General features: G+C 34.8%; 3 protein-coding genes and 1 long non-coding RNA gene across 7 annotated transcripts in view; 2 read left to right on the forward strand and 2 right to left on the reverse strand.

Annotated features, from left to right (window-relative positions):
• The window catches only part of LOC141483433 (uncharacterized), a 249,381-nt gene that overhangs the window by 173,179 nt on the left and 50,861 nt on the right, over positions 1-25,341 (forward strand). The gene's annotated exons all lie outside the window — the stretch shown is intronic.
• Positions 1-25,341, reverse strand: part of LOC141483432 (uncharacterized) — a 392,800-nt gene that overhangs the window by 19,135 nt on the left and 348,324 nt on the right. The window lies entirely within an intron of this gene.
• On the forward strand, positions 888-19,476 carry LOC141483427 (uncharacterized). 4 transcript variants are annotated; one of them, XM_074178071.1, is made up of 5 exons: positions 888-1,029; positions 2,074-2,329; positions 2,414-2,615; positions 16,984-17,318; positions 19,120-19,476. In XM_074178071.1, the coding sequence occupies exons 1-3, from the start codon at positions 891-893 to the stop codon at positions 2,415-2,417; spliced, it is 399 nt and encodes a 132-aa protein (XP_074034172.1). In that variant the 5' UTR covers positions 888-890; the 3' UTR covers positions 2,418-2,615; positions 16,984-17,318; positions 19,120-19,476. The 4 variants fall into 4 exon arrangements, 3 of the variants coding, with proteins under 3 accessions (XP_074034172.1, XP_074034171.1, XP_074034173.1); XR_012466078.1 differs by having other exon boundaries at positions 904-1,029; positions 2,037-2,329; positions 16,984-17,289; positions 17,352-19,476; XM_074178070.1 differs by having other exon boundaries at positions 16,984-19,476.
• On the reverse strand, positions 14,822-16,990 carry LOC141483426 (uncharacterized). Its single transcript, XM_074178069.1, has 3 exons — positions 16,000-16,990; positions 15,582-15,902; positions 14,822-15,457 (listed from the first exon to the last, which is right to left on the reverse strand). The coding sequence occupies exons 1-3, from the start codon at positions 16,016-16,018 to the stop codon at positions 15,027-15,029; spliced, it is 771 nt and encodes a 256-aa protein (XP_074034170.1). The 5' UTR covers positions 16,019-16,990; the 3' UTR covers positions 14,822-15,026.

The following is a 25,341-nucleotide window of genomic DNA, read 5'->3' on the forward strand; positions in this document are numbered from 1 at the left end:
GTGTCTGAAAGTTACTTCTTTACATGATCTACACATTCATGTATAAAGTTTCAAATTGATTACTTCCTTCCTTTCTTTGGAAGATTCTCTCATCCCTTTTTTTGTATCAGATGGAATAGTAGAAAGCCAAAAACTTTCTTTCCCAAGGTAATATTTTTATTTTCGAAAGAATGTTAATGTCGTTAAACAGTTGAAATATTTAGTGATAAAATGATATCTGAATAATACAGGCGGAAAGTTGAGGAGTTTTGTAAACGTTTTCAAGAATTGAAGAAAACCATTCAATTTTTCGAAGAAAAAAATCTTGTTTTGAATCGGTTGGGTAATTTGAATATTCAAAACAGAGTGTTCGATCAAAAAGTGCCTCAAACGAGATATCCGCTGCAAATAATTCAACCTCACAGCGTAGATATGTCGCCGCCAATGCTGAGATAGAATTTTGTGCTTTTAAGTGCAATAATAAATAATGTTTTGTATGTGAACGTACCAAAGGGCGTTAAATTCATGGCAATTTGTGTGAAGCCCAATAATTTCGATCATGGATGCAATAGAACACAATGGAAATTGATGAGTTCAACATTTGTCAATGACGACCAATTGGCAGTTTTTGCAAGCAAAGTCCTGAGGCTGATATTCCACGATCTTCGAGAAATTGATACAACAACTGTCGAATTCATTCCAGAACACGCAAGGCTAGCCAAAAAGAAGTCACAAATGGAATTTGACCTTTACAGAATTCTCATTATAGTATCTACGATATTAGCATGTATTTTGATTAGAGTTTTTCAAGAAATAATCATGAAACTGAATGAAATGTATATAATTTTGTTCAAATAATGAATATTTGAATATTCACAAATATTCGTTTTATTTCACATTTCGAGTCAAGGATGAAATATAATATGTGGGAGTATGAGGCGGATGTTTGCTACGGTCAGTGGGCCATCTGCTTGAAAACGGTTACTTCATCAGTTGTAACTGTGCTTCTGTTGCGTTTGTGTGTGTGTGCATTATCTTCAATAAATAGATGTAAGTACGAAATTTGTCTTGAAAATAATGTATAATCATGTACTTCATTTGCGAAACTCAGTGAAATGATTCTAACTGAAGAGTTTTCAAAATTTTTGTTCAAAATTGTGTACTACAGTGTTGAGTGTTGATGTAATCGAAAAATTTCATTTTTCATTTCAAAACGAAAAATATTTCATTTTCCGTAAAATGTTTTCAAAATTTTTGTTCAAAATTGTGTACTACAGTGAGGATGAAATCGAAAAATTTCATTTTCCATTTCAAAACTGAAAGATTTCGTTTTCCAAGGTGTATGTACATACTTATAATTATTTCAAAAAGTATTCAAAACTTTTAGTCAAAATTGGGTATGTTTTTGCAAACGAAAAATTTCTTTTTTTCTCAATTCGAAATATCTCGTTTTCCGTGAAATGTTTTGAAAATTTTTGCTCAAAATTGTGTGTGTAATAAAAAAAAATTCATTTTTTCATTGCAAAACCAAAATATTTCGTTTTCCGTGAAATGTTTTCAAAATTTTTGTTCAAAATTGTGTACTACAGTGTTGGTGTAATCAAAAAATTTCATTTTTCATTTCAAAACGGAAAGATTTCGTTTTCCAAGATGTTGGTGTTTGTATTTACTTATGATTATTTCAAAAAGTATTCAAAATTTTTGTTTAAAAATATGTGTTTTGAAATTTGAAATACAAAATATCTCGTTTTCCGTAAAATGTTTTAAAATTTTTACTCGAAATTGCATGTGTTTGTGGAAATAAAAAATAAAGAATTTTTACTCAAAATTGTGTATTATCAAAAAATTCCATTTTTCATTGCAAAACCAAAATATTTCGTTTTCCGTGAAATGTTTTCAAAATTTTTGCTCAAGATTGCGTGTGTCTGTGTAAACAGAAAATTTCGTTTTTCATTTCAAAACAGAAATATCTCTTTTTCCGTAAAGAGTTTTTAAAATTTTTGCTCAAATTGTGCGTGTAATCAAAAAAATTCAATTTGTTAAATTTTTTGTTGTAGATGGATCTTAACAAAATTAACGGAATTTCTCTTGTAGACACAGAGAATAAGAAACCTGTGGAGAAATTACAAAATCTTCCGCTAGGAGAACCGCAGAAAATTTTCTCAGCCCGAATCGTGCAGACGAAATTTGGAAAGACAGTACTGCTCGAGTTGGAGAAGCACATAACGTTTCTACCGCAGAGAGTTACAAAGACCTACGAGAGATTCATAAATCATTTCGAACAAGAAAAGTACGCCATCGTGTTCAGAGGCCTGATTAATACGGGGAAAGCCAATTGTAGAAAATTGAGGTTAGTATTGTTGTTTTTCATTTGTTTTTTTTGTAAGTGATAAGATGTGTGATTTGAAATTAATTTTTCTTCTTCATTTTCCAGATAGTTATTACTATCCGCCCCTTAGTACAACAGAAACATTTTTCGTCAAGCTTTCCTTTGACAATCATCTCCATTCATCACTTCACCACATTTGAGGTTCGAGTTTCCTACAGTCCTTCTACAGAGTAGTACTTCAAGCTTTCCTTTACACCGTTCAGCAAGCATTCATTTGTGTATTCGTCGCAGGAAAAATTTTTTTTTTGTAAGTTGAAAATGGTGTTTTCAAAAACTATCGCAAATTGATAAATTGCTTGAAGTAATTAAACAAAATTATTCAAGTTCCCTTGCACGAACGTCGTTGAATTTGATTGGTAGGCATATTAGAAAATGTGAGTTGGCAATGAAAAAAATTAAATTTGTAGTGGGAGAAAAAAATAAAAGTATTAGTAAAATTGGGGAATTGAAACGTATTAGATGTATAATAAATGTTATGAAAAACGATAAGTATATTGGATCAGGTTGGAAACGAAGCAGTAGAGTTGAATGGGAAAATGTAAATGCAATTTTCCGAGGTAGAGTGAGGACAGGTGTAATTATAAATTTAGCGCACAAAGAAGTGCGAAAATTTTTGAGTGACGCATAATTCCATTTCAAATCTAGAATTTCCAAAATTTTGAAGGAAATGCAATGCCTCAAAGTGAACATGACATTGTTGGGGGATTTCATCAAAACATCGAATGACGGGGAAATTATTGATAGAAAATATTTCAATACTCGTAATGAAATCATTGATTTGGGGACAGATTTGTCTGCTTGGTCCAACGAACATGTTGTGGATGTTATTTTGAATAAACTCGACGAATTTCAGGAAAGAGACTCTGGTTGGGCATTGAGTAAAATTCTTTTGCTCGAGGTAGCAATCAATAAATATGAAATGGGCAACGGTGCATCATTCATACGTTTGCCCAAAGAAATTGCAAACAAGCATGCAAGTGTGAATCTTAGTAGATGAACAAACTTGTTCCTGGCTCACTTCAAGGTCGAGCGTCGCTGGTAAGTATTTCAGAGAGAAACTTTAGTGAGTGGAAGAGAGAAACGTGTGACGTCATCAACGCAGGATGGAACGAGTATCGTAGCGATTCAAGCATGGAACTCGGCCCCCTTAGTACTCCACATCACCGCTCAGGCCCCCTTCCGACTCTTCCTCACCCCTCGGCCCCCTTATCACGTTCCAGTCACGTGATTTTAATTAAAAAAAGTTTATAGTTATGAGATTCGAACCCACGACGTCCGCACGGTAGACATTGTCCTTAGCCTCTACACCATCGTAAGATATTGAATGTAACTGCGAATGTTGGGTATTTATAGCGTTAGTTTTGTCGGGACCGAAATTGACTCATTCATTATACTTGACAGCATTTTTTTTTATTTCCGTAGAATGTTATCGTCATTATCTTGTTGAAGATAGGAACATATACTTAGATTTGGAAAATAATTAATATTTCATATAAAGATGTGTATGTGTGTGTAAGAGCGAGAGACGCGTGTGACGTAATCGATGCAAAGAGAGATAGAGATGGTATCGCGATTTACCGGTACAAGCAGGTGTTGCCAGTTGTACAATAAATCATTGTTTATGGAGTAATGTAGCGTTGCCGGTTTTGAAATTAATCGTGAACGACTCGATGAAAATTGGAAACGCGAAAGTGATATATTAATAATAATGAATCAGATTTAAAAAAAAACATCACAGATTAATGAGGCTGTATCGTTTCAAAGTGTGATCCCTCAATGTTACAAGGTATCTCAAAATACTTCATTGAAAACAAACATAATAGTTCCACGAGGCTGTAAGTTTTCAACTTGCGATCCCTCAATGTGTACAAGGTATCTCAAAATACAACAGTGAAAAACAAATATGACGTCGAAGTGTACAGGGTGCGTCAAAATATATCACTTGAGGAAAAAAACATGTCGGTTTAAAATGTGACATTATTGTGTATACAGGGCGTTTCAAAATACATCATTTAAAAAAAAACATGTCGATTCCACAGAAGTCTAGCGTTCCAACATGTCGGAAGTCTCGTATCTTTGTTAACCAAGTTAGCATCATCAGGAGAAGAAGGAGATGGCAACAAAGGTGTCGAGGAGTTACGTATTGTGGAGTTAATATACGAAAATGGGGAAAGCGACCGTTTTACAAACGTTTCGACTGTTTTGCGTGCTACCGTTTTGCGTGCGACCGTTTTCCATGCGTTTTCGATCGTTTTTCGTGCGTTTTCGGCCGTTTTCCGTGCGTTTATTCGTTATTATTTCATCGTTATTGTCGTAACGGTTTTTCGTGTTTCAATATGACAGTCATTTATCATTTAACGCGTTCCGCTAACCAAGTAAGCATCATCAGGAAATGACTAAAGTCCATGCTTTGTCATATGAAGATACATTTTGCGAATTTTCAGACTCTTGAACGGAACCTTGTGGTACACTCAACCTAACTTCTGTTACAGAGTAGTGTCGGCCAACTAATCAGAATGGAGAAATCAAATATCGCTCGATTGATTGTGCTAGATGAAATTGAACTGGAGAATGTGGGTCGAATAATAATAATAATAGTGATAAAACATTAATACCTTGAAAGTGACGTAGTCAGCGGGTGGGAGGTGGTGGCGTATGTGATAATTTGTGGAAATTAATGAGTTATTACAAGAAATAATAGCACAACTGTCAGAAGGGCACTAAGTTGTATATTTGCTGACAATAATCGAATCTTCGCGTACAGCACGTCAAATGAAAGGGTAAGAAATGCAGAATTTATTGACGATTGAAGATGGCGCAACATGTCATAAAGGCACTAAGCCAAATCTTTGTTAATGATAGTTGAATCCCAACGTGCAGTACATCAAATGGAAGGGAAACGAATACAGAGTGTACCGACAGAGAAAAAACAAAGATGGCGTAACGAATATAATATCCAACGCCTAATGTGAAATAGCATAGGAAGAATTGCAAATTCAACAAAAATCACTGAAAAAACTTGGAATTGAAAAATATTGGGTTATCAACAACTATAAGTTAATTCCAATTGCAGAAGCTTAATCCAAACGCGGAGTTCATTGACAAAGAAAATGAAAAGAATCATTGTATACTGAAACATATGATATATTTGGATTCCTTAGGGTGAGCAGGTTTCGAATCCGTCAAAAACAGGTCACTTCCGGTCTCCACCTCCGGTCGTCCGATTCCGATGATTTTGACATCAATGGATTCGTTTAGATGTCAAAAAACACAGTTAATCATTTTACGAAGTCAAAAGGACCGTATAACCTATTTTCATTATACTAGCAGCAACAGACCGATGTGGGTACTCATTTCAAATGATTTCATTTGTGGATTATGAAAAATATAATATACAGCGTCCAATGTGAAATAGCATAGAAAGAATTGCACATTTAAAGAAAATCATTGAACATATTTGAAATTAAAAGTTGTTGGGTTATGAACAACTACGAGTGTAATGTAATTGCAGAAGTTTTATTCAAAACACATAATTTGTTGACAAAAAAATGGAAAAATCATCGTATACTGAAACATATGGTATTTTTGGATTCCTTAGGGTGAGAAGGTTTCGAATCCGCCAAAAATAGGCCACTTCCGGTTTTCACTTCCGGTCGTCCGATTCCGATGATTTTGACATCAATGGATTCGTTCAGATGTCAAAAAACATAGGTAATCATTTTACGGAGCCAAAAGGACCTCATAACCTATTTTCGCTATACTAGTCGCAACAGGTCGATGTGGGTACTCATTTCAAATGATTTGTTGTGTAGACTATGAAAAATATAATATCGAGCGCCTAATGTGAAACAGCGTAGGAAGAATTGCAAAGAGAATCATTTAAAAAACTTCGGATCGTCACGTACATCATGTCAAATGAAAGAAGAAAAATTGCAGAATTTATCGACAACGAAAAAACAAATATGGTGCAACATGTCAGAAGGGCACTAACCCCACATCTTCATTAATGATAGCTGAATCTCAACGTGCAGCACATCAAATGAAAAGGAAACGAATGCAGAATTCATCGACAGAGAAAAAGCAGATCTGAGGCAACATGTCAGAAGGGCACGAAGTCACATTTTCGTTAATAATTGTCGAATCGTCACGTATAGCACGTCAAATGAAAGGAAAAGAAATGCAAAATTCATCGACAGAGAAAAAACAAAGATGGCGCAGTATGTCAGAGTGACACTAAGCAACATCTTTGTTAATGATAGTTGGATCTCAACGTGCAACACATCAAATGAAAGGGAAACGAATGCAGAATTCATCGACAGAGAAAAAAAAACGGAGACGATGCCAAGAGGCCACAAAGTTGTATCTTCACTGATAATAGTCGCATCATCACATGTAGCACTTCAAATAAAAGGGGAAAAAAGCAGAATTCATGTGTTTGTTGCGCTATTCAAATCCATGGTGACATGGATCAATGTCAACGCTGAATAGGCATCTATTCGGATCGTCGGATCGTCGTCAAATGCGACGATCCGACTATTATTCACGAAAATATGGTTCAGTGCCCTTTTGGTTGCCTCTTTCGTTTTTTCTTTAATTTGCTGCACGTGACGATGCGACTTTTATTAACGAAGACGCGGGTTCGTGCATTTCTGACATATTGCGTCATCTTTGTTTTTTCTTTGTCGACGAGTTTTGCATTCGTTTCCTTTTCATTTGACGTGTCATACATGACGATCCAAATATTATTAACGAAGAAGCAGGTTAGTGCACTTCTGACATGTTGCGCCATCTTTGTATTTTCTCTGTCGATGAATTCTGCATTCGTTTACATTTTATTTGATGTGCTGCACGTTGAGAACAAATCATTATCAACGAAAATACGGCTCATTGCCCTTCTGACATGTTACGTCGTCTCCGTTTTTTCTCTGTCGATGAATTCTGCATTCTTTTCCCTTTCAGTCAATGTACTGCTCGTTGAGATTCAATTGTCATTAATGGAGATGCTTCGTTCCTTTCTGACATGTTACGTAATCTTTGTTTTTTCTTTGTCGATGTATTCTGCATTCGTTTCCCTTTCATTTGATGTGCTGCACGTTAAGATCCAGATATCATGAGTGAAATTGTGACTTAATGCCTTTCTGACATGTTGCGCCATCTTTGTATTCTCTCGTCAATGAATTCTGCATTTTTTATCCTTTCATTTGACGTGCTGTACGCGAAGATTCAGATAGACAAACTTATTTTCTTTATTTCTAAAATGTCCTGTTTTTGTCAACCTTGTATCTTTCAATATGATGTTTCTCCATCTCTACAAAATCTGGTACATAATTTTTTGTTATTGCATATTTTTGACAACTTTCCCTGTATAAGATGAATCTTCAAAGTCTTCCAAATTCATTACGGTTGTGTATATATTGAATAGACGCAGTCTGTCCAACAAATCCCTGAATATCGACGAATTCTAGCCTCATAATGTGCAACTATAGACTGAAAAAAAAATGGAAACTGCTGAGATTTTAAACTCGTTCTGGAAAGGTTGCTGCGACGGTTTTGAATGTTGTTGTTGAGATGACTCTGACTGATACTGCACACGTTGATGATGTATCATTCTGAAATAAATTCGATTTTCAGTACAAACATACACTTAAAAAAATACTTTTGTCAACAGAGAGGGTAATGTCTTTCATGAAGTGATTGCTACACTTATGATGAAAATAAAAAAAATCAAGTTTCATTCAATATAATGAATTTAAATCACATATTTTGCATGTACTAAATGAAGAGAAAATATTGTATGAAAACACTACTTTATGCAGATCATATCTATGAATGAGAATTTTAAACTCGAAAGAAAAAATACTGTATACAACCACAAACTCTTTGCATATTAAATGGAGAAAAAATTGGAAACAGTAGTAAGCTTAATTTCGTACAATTTCAAATGTAACGACACAATTCGGTTCCCCAATGTCCATCAACCCTTTGAACACAATAGCGTATTTTCCTGATGAAACTTCTTCTAAGTGAAGACGATACGCCTCCGTCACTCGGTGGGGCAGAAATGATACTTTATCTCCCAAATCTAACAAGACCACCTCACCAAATTTTCCTTTCACGATTTTGGCAGTGAATATCCTCTGCGGCATCTCCACAGGCAAATCTGTTACTTTGATACTTGGCTTTCTCTTCACGACCGAACTTGCATTCAACTTTTGTAAATTCATCTGTGAAAAATAAGAAATGAAAGCTTTATGTTCTGATTCACAATATATGCGAATACTATCTCAAACAAACCACGACATGTAAAACATTTGACTGAAAAAAGCCAACATAAATATCGAGAAAAATTTTGGGAATCAAATGATTCAACAATTCTCACCAATTTTCAATTAAATTACATTTGAATGAATTCATCTGAGGAAAAAGTCAAACTTGAAACACTTTCAAATAGAATCGGTGCACTTGTCACTGGTATCACTTTCAACGGATGCAACTAACTCATTTCGCCATGCATGACGTATTTATAGTAAAATAAGTGATGACATATTTCAAAATGAAACAAAGAGCCTTTGTTTCGTCGCTTTGAGAACTGCGTATCTCCGGATGCAGATTCGACTTTGTCAGTGATCAATGTCACCTTGGGTGTAAATATAAAAATTAGTGATGACATATTCTGAAATGAAACAAAAGAATATCAAAGAGTCGAGTCTTTGTTAGATGCCTATTCAGCGTTGACATTGATCCATGTCACCTTGGATTTGAATAGCGCAACAAACACATGAATTCTGCTTTTCTTCCCCTTTTATTTAAAGTGTGAGGATGCGACTATTATTAGTGAAGATACAACTTTGTGCCCTCTTGGCATCATCTCCGTTTTTTTTCTCTGTCGATGAATTCTGCATTCGTTTCCCTTTCATTTGATGTGTTGCACGTTGAGATCCAACTATCATTAACAAAGATGTTGCTTAGGGTCACTCTGGCATACTGCCCCATGTTTGTTTTTTCTCTGTCGATGAATTTTGCATTTCTTTTCCTTTCATTTGACGTGCTGTACGTGACGATTCGACAATTATTAACGAAAATGTGGCTTTGTGCCCTTCTGACATGTTGCGTCAGATCTGCTTTTTCTCTGTCGATGAATTCTGCATTCGTTTCCCTTTCATTCGATGTGATGCATGTTGAGATTCAGCTATCATTAATGAAGATGTGGGGTTAGTGCCCTTCTGACATGTTGCACCATATTTGTTTTTTCGTTGTTGATGAATTCTGCAATTCTTCTTCTTTCATTTGACATGATGTACGTGACGATCCGAAGTTTTTTCAATGATTCTCTTTGCAATTCTTCCTACGCTGTTCCACATTAGGCGCTCTATATTATATTTTTCATAGTCTACACATTATATCATTTGAAATGAGTACCCACATCAACCTGTTGCGACTAGTATAGCGGAAATAGGTTTTGAGGTCCTTTTGACTTCGTAAAATGATTAACTATGTTTTTTGACATCTGAACGAATCCATTGATGTCAAAATCATCGGAATCGGACGACCGGAAGTGGAAACTGGAAGTGACCTGTTTTTGACGGATTCGAAACCTTCTCACCTTAAGGAATCCAAATATATCATATGTTTCAGTATACAATGATTCTTTCCATTTTCTTTGTCAATGAACTTGTAGACATTGATGGATCGCAAGTTGAAAACTTATAGCCTCGTGGAACTGTTATGTTTTTTCTTAAATGATGTATTTTGACGCATCCTGTACACTTCGACGCCATGTTTGTTTTCGATGAAGTATTTTGAGATACCTTGTAACATTGAGGGATCACACTTTGAAACGATACAGCCTCATTAATCTGTGATGTTTTTTCTTAAATCTGATTCATTATTATTAATATATCACTTTCGCGTTTCCAATTTTCATCGAGTCGTTCACGATTAATTTCAAAACCGGCAACGCTACATTACTCCATAAACAATGATTTATTGTACAACTGGCAACACCTGCTTGTACCGGTAAATCTCGATACCATCTCCATCTCTCTTTGCATCGATAACGTCACACGCGTCTCTCGCTCTTACACACACATACACATCTTTACATGAAATATTAGTTATTTCCCAAATCTAAGTATATTTTCCTATCTTCAACAAGATAATGACGATAACATTCTACGGAAATTAAAAAAATGCTGTCAAGTATAATGAATGAGACAATTTCGGTCCCGACAAAACTAACGCTATAAATACCCAACATTCGCAGTTACATTCTATATCTTACGATGGTGTAGAGGTTAAGGACAATGTCTACCGCGCGGACGTCGTGGGTTCGAATCTCATAACTATAAACTTTTTTTAATTAAAATCACGTGACAGGAACGTAATAAGGGGGCCGAGGGGTGAGGAAGAGTCGGAAGGGGGCCTGAGCGGTGATGTGGAGTACTAAGGGGGCCGAGTTCCATGTTTGGATCGCTACGATACTCGTTCCATCCTGCGTTGATGAGGTCACACGTTTCTCTCTTCCACTCACTGAAATTTCTCTCTGAAATACTTACCAGCGACGCTCGACCTTGAAGTGAGCCAGGAACAAGTTTGTTCATCTACTAATCTTGATAATCAAGATGATGCGTGTTTCTTCGGAGCAATCGTAAGTGGTTTGTACCCTCCCAAAGGAAACATTACATGTGCATCTTCATATCCAAATTATGACTCGGTTTTAAATATGAAAGGTTTGGAAATTCCTATGCCAATTCGCTACATCACAAAATTTGAAAAACAAAACGATATTTCTGTGAATGTATATAGTTTAGAAATGAATGTTGTCAAAAAAAAGACATTTTACAAAGTAGTACCTACACGACTAACCAAAAATGAATTGAATGAACATGTTAATTTACTGTTGATTCAAAATGTATATTTTCCTAAATTAAATGAGTATGACGCTTTGCCTCAAGATACAAATGACTGTGAAATAAAATACCACTATTGCTATTTTAAAAATATGTCTAGATCATTTTCAAAACAAATGAGTAAATATAAAGTACGAAAGTTTTTCTGTGATCGATGTATCAATTATTTTTCAAGTCAGCAGAAATTGGATGAATATATTGTTTTGTGTGAGAATATAAAAGAGTGTACAATTTCATTTCCAAAATTTGATCATGTTGAATTCCGAAATTATGTATTATAAACAAAAATGTCCTTTCGTTTTATACACTGATTTTGAATCAGTCCTCGAAAAACGCGAGGAAATGATTTCGGACAAATGTAGAAAATTTCAAAAACATAAAGCGTTCAGTGTAGGCTACTACTTGAAATGTTCTTATGATGACAGTTTGTCCAAATTTAATAGTCATCGAGGTGACGATTGCATACAATGGTTTACCGATGAAATGGCTAGCATTGCGAAATTCGTTGAGTCAAAAATTATGAATATCGAACCGATGATATGCCCTCCTAATATTGTTACTGCCAAGGTATGTCATATATGTGAGAAATCTTTTGCCGAAAAAGACATCATCGTCAGAGATCATTGTCACTTTTCAAGTTTGCAATTTATCGTTCAAGAAGCTCTTCATCGTACCCATTACATTCCCCAATTTGAGTGGATATGATAGTCATTTCATTATAAGAGATGTAGCAAAAAAGGACGTGTGAGCATACTTCCCATCAACGAAGAAAAATATATTTCTCTCACCCAATACGATAATGAAACTAGCATTAAATTCAGATTTATAGATTCTTATCGTTTTATGGGAGCCAGTCTCGATGAATTAGTTTCCACACTGGATGTTAAGAATTTGAAAATATTGAAGAAGGAATTTGCAGAATTAAGGAAGGCGTATTCCCATAAGATTATGTGGACGGTGTGGAAAAACTTCTCGACACTGAGTTACCATCGAAAAAACACTTTTATAATAAATTAAACGATTGTGACATTGATGATGCAAAGTATGCTCATGCTCAACGCGTTTGGCATCTATTCGATATCAAAACTTTGGGGGAATACAGCGATTTATACATGCGAACTGATATATTGCTTTTGGCAGACGTTTTTGAAAACTTTCGCGAAATTGACTTGAAAACATATGGGCTGGACCCTAATAGGTTTGTTCCAACACATCAAGAAACCGTTCTCGGAACGGTGACGCGCATGTGCAATAGCAAAAATGCGTTCCAAGCACGAGAGAACCGTTTACTGAACGATAATTGTTTTGTTCCAACCCGATGTGGTATCGTTGTGGAACCAGTTCAAGAACGATGATTTCGGTACTTGACTGAAAGCAGGAATCAAGAGAACTGACTTGCGCAGTACATAAATATATCCATATCTAGATCTGTGTTAGTTGGCTTGATTTGTTGTTTATATTTGTTTTTAATTTTGTGAAAGCGAAATTATCTATATTTGTGCTATCTGTTCATATTATAAAAAAGGATTGATAAGAAGATGGAGGACATTGTTGACTCTGATGAAACCAGTGGTAGTGACTTGGAACAGGAAATTATGATAAATGAAGAAAGAAATAAAAATGAAAATTATTTAGGTAAAAAATTGAATTTTTTCAACATCCCTTGTGCCACACGAGTAAAAATTAAAATTTATTTCAGAAGAGACAGTACATCAATACTCCCAAGAAGTGTTCTTTGAACATTTTAGATTATCAAGAAATACTGTTGAAAATATTAGTGAAAGGTATGAAACCAGTCCGTATTATCACAGACAGATGGGTCAGTATGGAAATATATCGGCTTTACATCAGGTTTGTACGTCATATAGTTGATTAATACCTGTATAAAGAGATTTAATTTGGTTTTGTAAGTAACCTAAGTGAAGTTCTGTACGTTGTTCAATTTCAGGTGTTGGTAGATGGATTGGTAGAGGTTGGCCATATTCATGGCCATCGCGGTCTCCGGATTTAAATCCATTGGATTTCTTTCTGTGGGGGCATCTAAAAAGCCTTGTTTACGCTACACCTATTCACACAAGAGATCCATTGTTGAATAGAATAACATTACATTGTGAAGCCATACGAAACGACCCTGGAATGCTATTTCAAGTACAGAGAGGGTGTCTTCGCAGACTAAGAAAATGTATAGAGAGAGAAGGTGGTCATATCAAGCAGTTTCTGTAGCGGATTTTTCATTCCTGTTTGCTCTTGAGGCTCTTGAGTTTCGTTAGTTGAACGTGTTTGCATTATAAAAATTCGTTATGAACATTTTACCTATCATTTCCATTTTCCTTAAAAACTAATATTTTCGAATAATGGTAGACATCTCAGGATAAATGTTGTTGAATTAACGTTATCATTATTATTTCTGCTTTGATAATTATTCATTTCAAATAATGGTGGACGAGCGGGTTTGATGTCGTCGAGTAGAACTACATTTTTATCAAGACTCGTTGCTCCGATCGACTTTCCACACGAGTACTTTTATTCATAAAATTGTCCAAGTAACCTTATTTTGTTGAAAAATATTGAAAAATATCTGTCATTTCAAAGTTTTGGGGTGTGGACCATCGGGGGTAGTCCGTTCCTGACTTTGTAGCAAAACAACTGACTCCTGCATGAAAGCTCATCGACGGAATTCATTTGTTTAGTCAATTACCAAAATTTGGATGATTTTGAATATTCACTTGGAAAGTTATCAAAGAAAAACATTTTTCATTTTGTAACTTCGAGGGCCCGTAACTTGGTTACGAAGACTTTTAGGAAAAAAAGTTATATGAAGTACTGGTGATATTTTGACCCCATCTATACATTCCCGAGAGGAAAAGAGGAAGTCCAGGGACACCCTGTATAAACCGAAAAGGGGTTTTATTCTCTACAGGTACTTACAGTTTATCTGTTTGTTCTTTAGGTAGATATAAAAAATTTTAATGAGTTGTTTTTCAGCTACAGGCTGTTTGCGACCACCAAAGAAAAATAATAGACATATTTCTTGGATATCCTGGATCTGTACATGATAGTCGGGTATTCAGGAATTCCCCATCAAGTAGAAACTTGGAAGAAAAATGTGGCAGGTATTTTATATTAGGGGACAGTGGCTATCCCTTGCAAAATAACCTATTGACACCATACAAAGATAGAGGAAACTTAACCCGAAGGCAAATTAATTATAATGTCAAACTAGCAAAAAACAGATATGTTATTGAACATTGTTTTGGTATTTTAAAACAGAAGTTTCGACAACTGTATCATGTCAAATTGAGAAGTATACGGTTCATTACTCACTTCATAAGGGCAGCTTGTGTATTGCATAATATAGCAAGAGATGATGAGTTTCTTGTTAATGTTGATCCAGAAATGCCAAATATTAATGTTCATGTAGAAGAAGATCTAGTTGAAGATGATGAATTTGAAGTTGATGTGGGTGTTGCTGTAATTCGAGATAGGGTAGCTAATTCATTACTAATGTAATGTATACATGTTGTGTAAATGATATAATTTCCCATATAGGTAAAAATAAAATATATTTCTGACACAAACTATACAGTAATTTTTTTAATTAATATTGTAATTTCTAAAACAAAAATAAAACATATTCTTGAAACAAACAGTCTTTTTTTAACAGCTGACTAGTAAATAGGTAAACAAAACAAAAACAAATTCTATGACATGAAATACATAAAGAAAATACATATAAAATTTAACTTGTATTAGTTAGTAACAATGTTGCACTGGCATTTACATCTCCAATTTCTAAGGATTTCATTTCTCTCTGCAATTAACTTAAGTTTTTCCCTTTCAATCTCTAATTTTTGTTCATAATACATTTTCCTGTCCAGTCTTAAATTTTCTATATTTGTTAATCTTCTATTTTTTCTATGTTTGGTGTTTGTAACTGATGTTGTGGTTGGTTGTGGTAGAGGTACTTTAGGTGGTGTTTCACAAAGTTCAATACTATTTTCTATTTTTCTTTTGTGACTATTGTTTTCTTTTATTTCTTCTTCAGTATTGATTTTTTCGTTTTCTTCTAATGAATAATCCACTGTCTCACTGGATAACAGAACTTCTGGATTGATATTCTTTTTTTTACCAAATATTTCTTCCATTTCAACTTGGTATTCAAAATATTTGCGACCTCTACCTAAATAGAAAAGAAAATGCATTTATATATGTATATACCGAGTAGAGGTATTGAGAAATCACATGTTGCAACACATTGTTATCAACTTAAATGGTTTATGTACAGAAAAACAACTATTGCTTACCAGTTTTATTCTGGTTGTCGACAAATTTTTTATAATTCCTTTCTAGGACTTTCCATCTGTTGTGACAATTGCTTGCTGTTACATTTATATTCAATGTATGCAGTTCATCAGCTATTCTCTGCCACATCATTTTTACATTTTTTATATCAAATGTACCTACTCGTTTTCTACATTTGGCATAGGAATCAATTAATAATTTAGTATTATTCACACTCCACTTGTACTCCGCAGTTGAATTGTGAATGGGGGTAGTTTCTGCTGCATTGGAAGTAGGTATATTTATGTTCGTCATACTTGGGACTAACACGTATTCTTGTAATTCTGAAAAAAATTCTTCAGTTTATACATCAACCTTTTTAGTAATAATACCAAAAAATACACCTATTGGTGTATTCTGTGATAATACAATATAATTTACCTCCTAATACAGTATTCATTGTTTCAGCTTAACCTTTTGGCTTTACCTTACAAACGTAAAAGTATGGTTATGTTTAATATGTTCCGTGATAACCATAATTGATTCCAATCAGTAACCAAACCGTTCCAACCATGATTTATTTTGGAACCGTTATTAGAACGGTAATAACTTGACGCCTGCCTAACAAATTTTGAGAACGATTTTGATAACGATTCTAGAACGATTACAATTTGTGTGTTGGAACAAACCTTATAATACGTAGTATTATACTATGCCGGGGTACACGTGGGATCGTATGTTGAAATATACAGGTTGTAAACTGCAAATTTTAAAAGACGTCGATATGGTTATGTTTGTGGAAAAGGGTATAAGGGGTGGAATTTCGGTTTGTTGTAATAGATATTCGGAAGCCAATAACAAGTATATGCCAACATACGATCCAATGAAACCATCCAAATACATAATGTATTTCGATGTAAATAACTTGTATGGGTGGGCAATGTCACAATTTTTGCCATATGGAGGCTTCGAATGGGTCGATACGAATATTGATGTATCTCAAATTCCCGATGACAATCCAGAAGGATATATTTTACAAGTTGATTTGGAGTACCCTGAGGGACTTCACGATTTACACAAAGATTTTCCATTTTGCCCCGAGCACCACGCTCCACCAAATTCCAAATTGACAAAATTGATGCCAACTCTCTATAATAAAACAGTGTTACGGTTTGGATGGTCCACCCCGTAACTTCAAAAACTAAATTGGTCCGATAAGCCGTTCGCCGTTCGCTCGCAGCTCGTTCAAGTGGAGAATTCGTTCCTTGAAAAGAAAAGGGAAAAAAAAGCGAACAGCTGATCTAGGTTTTTGATAAACAAGTTCTCTTCTTGTCGTGTGTATGTGTTGGTATTTCGAAATTGTACCTTTTTCTCTATTGTGCAATAAGATTTGGAGTAATGTAAACTTATTTACTTGATTTACAGGAATAGGAAAGGGCACTGAAGTGAGAACTCGAGTAGGAACGTTATGTAGGAGTAGAATGTGGCATATTATAGTTAGTTGAGTGCTTCAACGTTAAGAAGGAATTGGTTTTCATCGTTGTCTCTGCTCCTGGTTGTGGAAGATTCTAATATCTGTGGAGAGAAGCATTCCAAAGCGATATTAGGAAGAACTTTTCGCCAATAATATTCACTACAAGGTGGATACAATACTGTATAAGCAGTTGGGGCTTTTCCTTTGTTACTTATTTTGGATACGAGAGGTTTTGTGGACGTAAGGACCCTCAAGAGGTAACTTAATACGTATTCAAGAACAACTGGTGAGTGACTTTATTTTTTTGTGCAATTTATAGGGTTCCAGTGAGGGGGCCACTATTCCTGATTGAACTTGATGTGGAAGTTAATGAAGTAGCCATTTGCTTCGACATGCAATATTGCTGTCTTGGGCAAGTGAAATCGGTAGCTCTCAACTCAATTTCCCATCTGAATTCTCCGGAGAAAACTGTAGAACTTGTAGTTGTTAAGAGTGCTGACTTATTCAAATTGCAAGTTTTGAAATGGTCTTCCAGCTCTATTTAATTATTAGTCGATACCATTTTATTTAAGCCCTCTGATCCGTTAATTTAAGCAAGAACAATACAAATAAAACAGGGATTTTGAAGAGAATTTCAACAATGTTCTTCTTCAAAAAGAAATTGTATTATGTGTTTTGTTCCTAAGGTAACGTGTAAGCGACAACGTGACGTCACTGCGGCGCGTTAACTGAGTTTGTTTTGCCTTTTTGTTGTTATTATGAGTAATTATATATTAGATGTTAAGGGGCAGTCCTTTCTTTTGTGTGAATTGATTATTTAGTAATTTGTACCGATACGCGTAATCCTGATTATTATTGTAATATAATTGTTAATCATCTTCATATCGTTCCGATTTGTCTGTTCATACCCAGTCATCTTGAGCAGTCTACTGGTTAAGACTGGCTCATTGATAACTAGTGGCGCCCATTTAAATCAACTCAGGAAAATCTAATAAAATTGATCTCGTGGACCCACCCCGACCGACACTTGAGCTTGGGTACGAGTTCACGCACCTCAACTATTGGGCAGATGAACAAGGGTACATAATATTATTTGAGTAGTGTGAACAACAGAGTATACGTTACATTATAGAAATTTGAAACAGGCCCTCGAGCATGGATTGAAATTAACTGAAATTCATAAAGTTTTGAAATTTAAACAATCTGCATGGCTGCGTCCCTATATTTAGTTGAATACTCGATTGAGGACTGCAACCAATACGTCTTTCGAAAAAAATCAATTCAAATTAGCCAACAACGTGATCTTTGGAAAAACCATGGAAAACATCCAGTTGCACCAAATAGTGAAATTAGTTTCCTCTCACGAGGGCAGATTTGGCGCCAAAAATCTCATTTCTAGTCCTCGATTTCATAATCGTACAATTTTCGATTCAAACTTGATGGCTATCGAATTGAAGAAGGCCGAACTTATATTTAATAAACCGATGTATGTGGGCATGGCAATTTTGGATTTGTCAAAAACATGTATGTTTCAATTTCATTACGAATTCATGTTACCTACCATGAGCATGGAAAAATGCAAGTTACTGTATACAGATACTGTTTCATTTATGAGCTATCGTGTGACGATGGGTATAAAGATATTATCAAAAAACACATTTCAAAATTTGACACTTCTGATTATTCGAGAGATAACGAGTACAACATTCCCATTGCAAATAAAAAAGTACCCGGACTCATGAAAGATGAAGCAAACGGCAAAATCATCACGCATTTCGCAGGACTACGTTCAAAAATGTACACCTACAAAGTACAGAATGGTAAAGTTGTTAAAAAGGCAAAGGGGGTGAAATATGGCGTTGTTAAAAATAAATTGAGCTTTGAAGATTACGTAGATTGTTTGAAGAATTTCAAGCAGAAGAATATCACACAATGCACAATAAGATCATTTGCTCATAACGTTTTCAGTAGAGAACAGACAAAAATAGCTCTTAGTCCGTATGACGACAAACGTCATCTTATCCCCAAATCATTCGATACATTACCTTGGGGGTATTATAGTTTGAAATAAGTTTTTTTACTTGCAGATCTCAACATCTTGCGCACGTCAACATGTATTTTGGAACAACTCTGCATCAAAATCGTTGAATTTCATTGCATTTTCACCATTACCTCTACAATTGACAAAAAAAAAGTCATTCAAAATTATGTCAAATATTAGGAGGAAATTTCTCAAGCTTTATCAATATGCGATAATCTACAACCAGAAAACACCATTTTTTACTGTATTTCAACAATCCATTATATGTAGTTTTTTATTGCATCATTTTTATGATTCAAATATATGTAGTTTTTTATTGCATCATTTTCATAATTCAAATATGTATAGTTTTTCAATGTTGTATTTTGAGGAGGGTATTTTGAATAAAGAAAAAAACCAAAATAATTTTTTGTGTTTTATTAAAATATTTTCGTACAATATGAAGTATTTTCTTGGAAAATGTGATTATGTTTACAATTGAGGTGAACCACCAGGGCAGGTTTGTTGAGCGAAAATAAGGTAAATATCATTTTCATTTATTACATAAATCATACACTAGTTTTTGTTTATAATAAAATGAATATTCACGTAAAGCATTAGCCAACATACTATCTAAAGATGTGGCTTGACAAAAACCATCGATAATTTCTTCCAAAGTCAAATTGGTTTTATTTTCACGTAACCATAATTGAATAATTTTGAAAACACCTCGATAATAGTCACAAGAGTTTATGGCATCAAGCATAGCGATACGATCAGACAGCACCCCCATATGGATGTTTAGGACATCGTTTACATCTTGTTGAAATAGCTCCATGTTCGTGGTATTCTTGGAAATGGAAACTTGTTTGGTATTACTTTCGATGTACTGTGTGACGTAAATGTAATCCCCGCAACGTGTTGTGATTGGATCAAACTCGTCTACGTAGGTATCGATTTGTGAATCAAAGAAATTTTTCTTCACTCGTTGCAGGATATCAATTGGGGTCGCCCATTCATAAGTTGTTAAATTGATGGGACGAACGGAAAATTGTTGCTTCAATATGATGCATGGGCTAAAGTCTCTGGATGAACTTAGACCGTATCAAATTTCATAAGATGACATGGGGAATGTCATCAATAGCAATTGGTGTTCGTTTCGAGCAGCTATTTCGTACTGCCCCAACGCTCTATCGATTTCACTTAGAGTTTCATTGTAATCTTCAAAATCACTGTCACACATTACTTCAACTTCACTACTATAACTACTGTCGAGAGACATTTCCTTCAAACTGAATATCCATCGGTGTTTGCATGCACTCTTATAGCTTTAGATCACATGATCAATTTCAAATATTTTTTGTTTGCGTTAAACACTCAAATATTTCTTCACAAAAGGCCCCCTTCCAATACAATATGAGTGTGCTTGTTTTCCATAAGATTCTATACAAAATCAACGTTTTCGATCCAACTGTTATGTTTGTTATCCAAGCCCAACCGTTTGACGTAAAGTTTTTTACCTTTCCTCTTCAGCACTTTTTCCACGAGATATATATCTGGATTTGCAGTTTTTATAATTCTTTCCCATAGAAAGCACCCCTAATAGGTACACCCTGCATATCTTCTAGCATAAAGGTGGCGGGATTTGTAATATTGACTTTGATAATTTTGAATAGTTCCGTAGTCCAATTGGGTGTGTAACCCTTGTCGAAAACGTGTTCTGCCTTACTGATTCGCACAACATCGCCGACTTTGAATTTTCTCGGTCCAGCTATTTTCAGATGGGTGTATATCGATTTGAGAATTTGTTTTTCGTTGGTTTCGTTGATTTTCGAGGGTTGTATGCCCGTCTTTGAGTGTCGCGTATCATTGTAGGATTTTGTAATTTCAGGCAAGACATTCAACCACTTGTAGATGCCATTCAAACTGAAATATTTGAAAAGTCTTTCTTTCAACGTCCTAATGGTACGTTCAGCCATAGAAGCCTTAGTGATGCTGTACGTATTGTAGTGATTTATTTTGTGTTTTTTCATCAAAGTTTGAAACTTATTATTGTGAAATTCTGTCCCTTGATCGGTTTGTAGATTTTTTGAACAACGTTTCGTATGTTCCAAAATATCCGAAAACGTTTTGGTAATTTCTTCGCCTGTTTTCGATTTCAGCGCTCGAGTCCACACGAATTTTGAAAAACAATCGATGACGACTAGAATCAGTTTGAAATTTCGATTTTGACTGTAGTAATATGTGTTTTTCAATGTGGTTTTCGCAACTCAAATGACCGCATTGAAATTTTGCGAAATATTTCATGCGATAATCGCGGCATGAATGTAAGTTTTATCGCGGTAAATTTTTTACATTTTTTTGAAGCTATTCTCATGTCATTTCTGCATCATTTTCCGTGACGCATTACAAGGCAAATCATATGGGTTTCTAGAAGAAATGAGACTTTGAAAAATGCATTTTTTTCGATGCGATTCAAATGAAAAAACTGTCTATTTTAACGCATCGAAATTTTGCAAAATTTTCAATGCGTTTTTCGAGACAAAAATGAATGTTTTATCGCATTATATTTTTAATAAAAAAATACATCTCATATTGAATTGTTATTGAATAATGTTGGCTTCTCTGAGTTCATTGAATACAGCTGTAATTTTGTTGTCGTGAGAAGAAGAATTTCCAGCTTCTTTCGAAGCTATAAGCAGCTTCAATCTATCGCATAACTCGTTCAGATCATCCCAATACACATACTCGAAGGGCTTCTCATTATATATCCAACTATGCGTGTCGAGTGCAATATTCGAACCAAATTCTTCATTGCTCGCTAGATTATCGTAACCCTTACAAAGTGTTTGAGTACGAAACATGGGTCTAATTACATCGGACCATTTCCATTTTTGAGTTCCTTTCATGGATCCTCTGGCATTCAGGTGGGCTTGCGTTACCTCTAAAAGACGTTTATAAGATGCTCGATCCTCTTTATTATAGTCTTCAGGTTCATCGAGGAAAATTAAATTATATAGTCCTGGAGTTCCTTTGAAAGAGAGTCCTTCAGTTGTGATAAGTGAAGGTATTAGGCCGTTTCTGGCCCATTCCTTATGGAGATTAACATGGGAAAACAGCTAAGGTTTTTGGTTCCTTTCAAGGTCACGCGTACGGCAGAGAATCGAGCAGCGTTATCGCGGTTTGGAAGATAACGATTCGAGCGTGTTTGGAATGAGAACAAATACAGGGTATTAAAGAAAAAAACATGGTTGCCAGCGAAGAAAAAACATGGCGGCAATGTAACGGGCATTGAGTGGAGTATACAAGTGTGCGTCAAAATATATGATTTAAGGAACATGGCAGCTTAACGGGACAGTTATATTTCAATGCGCGATCCCTCGCTGTGTGTACGGGGTGTCTCTAAATACATTATTAAAGAAAAAAAACATGGGGCTCTATCGTTTCGAAGTATGATTCTTCAATGTATACAGGGTGTCACATTCAAGAAAGAAACATGCCAGGGGCGATCTCAATGAGAAACGTTGGAAAATGGGACAATGGGGGTATTCTGAAATGATATTTCAAAATACGTCACATGCGTTTTTTCGTGTTAGTTGGGAAATGGGGGAGTGGGGATAAAGAAAACACGCGGGAGAGTAATATTTGTCAACGTAATAGAAAAAGACATGGTTGCCATACAAGACGTCTCGACGTTTAAGAAAAAAAAACATGTACAGGGTGCGTCAAAATATACCATTTAAGAAAAAACATGTTAGTTAAACAGAAGTCTAGCATTCCAACATGCCAAAAGGGCACTTAGTCTCGTATCTTTTTTAACCAAGTTAGCATCATCAGGAGAAAGAAGACACCCAAAAGTGTTGAGAGGTTACGCGTTGTGGACTCAACGTGAGGGCAATGGGGGAGTGAAGTATTCGACAATGACTTTTCAAAATACGTAGTTTTCCATAAGTTTCGAAGGAAAACGATGTTCCGTACGTCGTTGGTAAACAAAAATTAGTATTATAATGGCATTCAGAGAATACAGACGTAAAATAGAGGAATTTGAGAGATGTGTCCCACAAATAAGTAATGATATTCAATTATATGAGGAAAAGAAAATGGTTCTCAAGCAGTTGAATAATTTACACATTCAAGACAAAGTGTTCCAGCCTCAGAGTGTAGAATATGTCGTCAACGATGCTGAAAAACGAATTTTGTACTTTCGAGTACAATAATTTCTGTTCAATATGTGAACGTACCGAATGTGGGTGAAATTCCAAGGAAATATGCGTGAAGGCTAGTGTAAACAATGGAAATCGGTTCGTTCGACATCAGTCAATGAGGGTCAGTTAGCAGTATTTGCGCAGGCGCAATTCCAAAGAATACACCATTCAAATGTGAATTGAAAAAGATATTTTAAGATATTCGTCATTTAAAAAAAACTGTTGAATTTGTCCAGAATACGCAACAAGGCTAGAGAAAAAATTTTGATTAGAGTTGTACAACAATTATGATATATTTTTATCGAGTAAATTTTTTGTTTCATTTCAAGTTGGTAAAAATATATAATATAGGTATGCAGAATTATCGCTATCACTTATTGATAAAGCCAGACACGTGGCTCAAAGTGACGAAACAAAGGCTCTTTGTTTGATTGCATAATATGTCATCACCTATTTTCCTATTCTTACCCAAGGTGACATTGATCACTGTCAATGCTGAATCAGCACCCAGAGATATGCAGATCTCAAAGCGACGGAACAAAGGCTCTTTGGTTTTGAAATATGTCATCACTTAGTTTCCTATAAATACCTCCTGCGAGGCGAAATGATGAGTTAGTTGTATCAGTGATACTAGTGACAAGTGCAACGATTTTATCTGAAAGTAAGTGTTTTTCATGTTAACTTTATGAATTTTTAATGCAAGATTATTTATACATTTTTGACTTTTTCACAAAAGAATTTATTCAAATTTAATGTAATTCAAAGGTGGTGAGAGTTGTTGTTGAATTATCATTAATTTTCTAAAATTTTTCTCAGATTAATATACTTGAGTGTTTTTCTATACATACTTTTTGAGGATTAACGTTTTTTTCAATTATTTTGTAATACAAAACGGTTCAGAGATATTCACGTATTCCTCAAGCCAACCCTGGACTACTACTTTTTATCCTACATACATCAGAAGAAAAGAAATAACAGTTACTGATATTTCTCAATCTTTAATAATGAATAAAAGATAAGAACCGGTAATTGCTGACATCCATTTTTTCTCGAATACTATCAATTACAGTAATTATTGTATCGTACAATTTGTTTTGATGTTTTATTAGATGGCAGACTCATAAGCGGGAAACGTGATTATGAATTTTACTTGAGAATCATCCAAGCTGAAAAAGAGTTTTTCTCGTATTTTATCTATTTGCCTTTGACAATGCCATATCTTGTCTATACAGGGTGTCCCTGGACTTCCTCTTTTCCTCTCGGGAATGTATAGATGGGGTCAAAATATCACCAGTACTTCATATAACTTTTTTTCCTAAAAGTCTTCGTAACCAAGTTACGGGCCCTCGAAGTTACAAAATGAAAAATGTTTTTCATTGATAACATTTCAAGTGAATATTCAAAATCATCCAAATTTTGGTAATTGACTAAACAAATGAATTCCGTCGATGAGCTTTCATGCCGGAGTCAGTTGTTTTGCTACAAAGTCAGGAACGGACTACCCCGATGGTCCACACCCCAAAACTTTGAAATGACAGATATTTTTCAATATTTTTCAACAAAATAAGGTTACTTGGACAATTTTATGAATAAAAGTACTCGTGTGGAAAGTCGATCGGAACAACGAGTCTTGATAAAAATGTAGTTCTACTCGACGACATCAAACCCGCTCGTCCACCATTATTTGAAATGAATAATTATCAAAGCAGAAATAATAATGATAACGTTAATTCAACAACATTTATAACAGGAATAATACAAAATATGCTAAAATGAAGTCGTAAACAAAAAGTACAGTACCTATATGGAAGTTTAAGTCACAATTGTGATAGCAGATATTTTTTCAAAAGAAATATCAAGTTCTGTAGATTCGTAGTGTTTTTAAACTAACAAGCTACTCTACTATGAAATATCGAATTCATTCCATATTTTGTATGTACATAATACGTGTGGAATAATCACGTTTCGTGTTTCACTGATAATTATAATTTTATGGGAGAAATTCTTTAACACGAATCTAAATTTAGCTGAAAAAACGCACATCGGAAAAAATATTTACTATACTAATAAAAAGCAAACGAATG

The sequence above is a fragment of the Leptinotarsa decemlineata genome, unplaced genomic scaffold, assembly GCF_025532065.1.
Source record: "Leptinotarsa decemlineata unplaced genomic scaffold, Ldec_3_MD MMD2_tig00003348_RagTag_RagTag, whole genome shotgun sequence".
Classification (NCBI taxonomy): domain Eukaryota; kingdom Metazoa; phylum Arthropoda; class Insecta; order Coleoptera; family Chrysomelidae; genus Leptinotarsa; species Leptinotarsa decemlineata.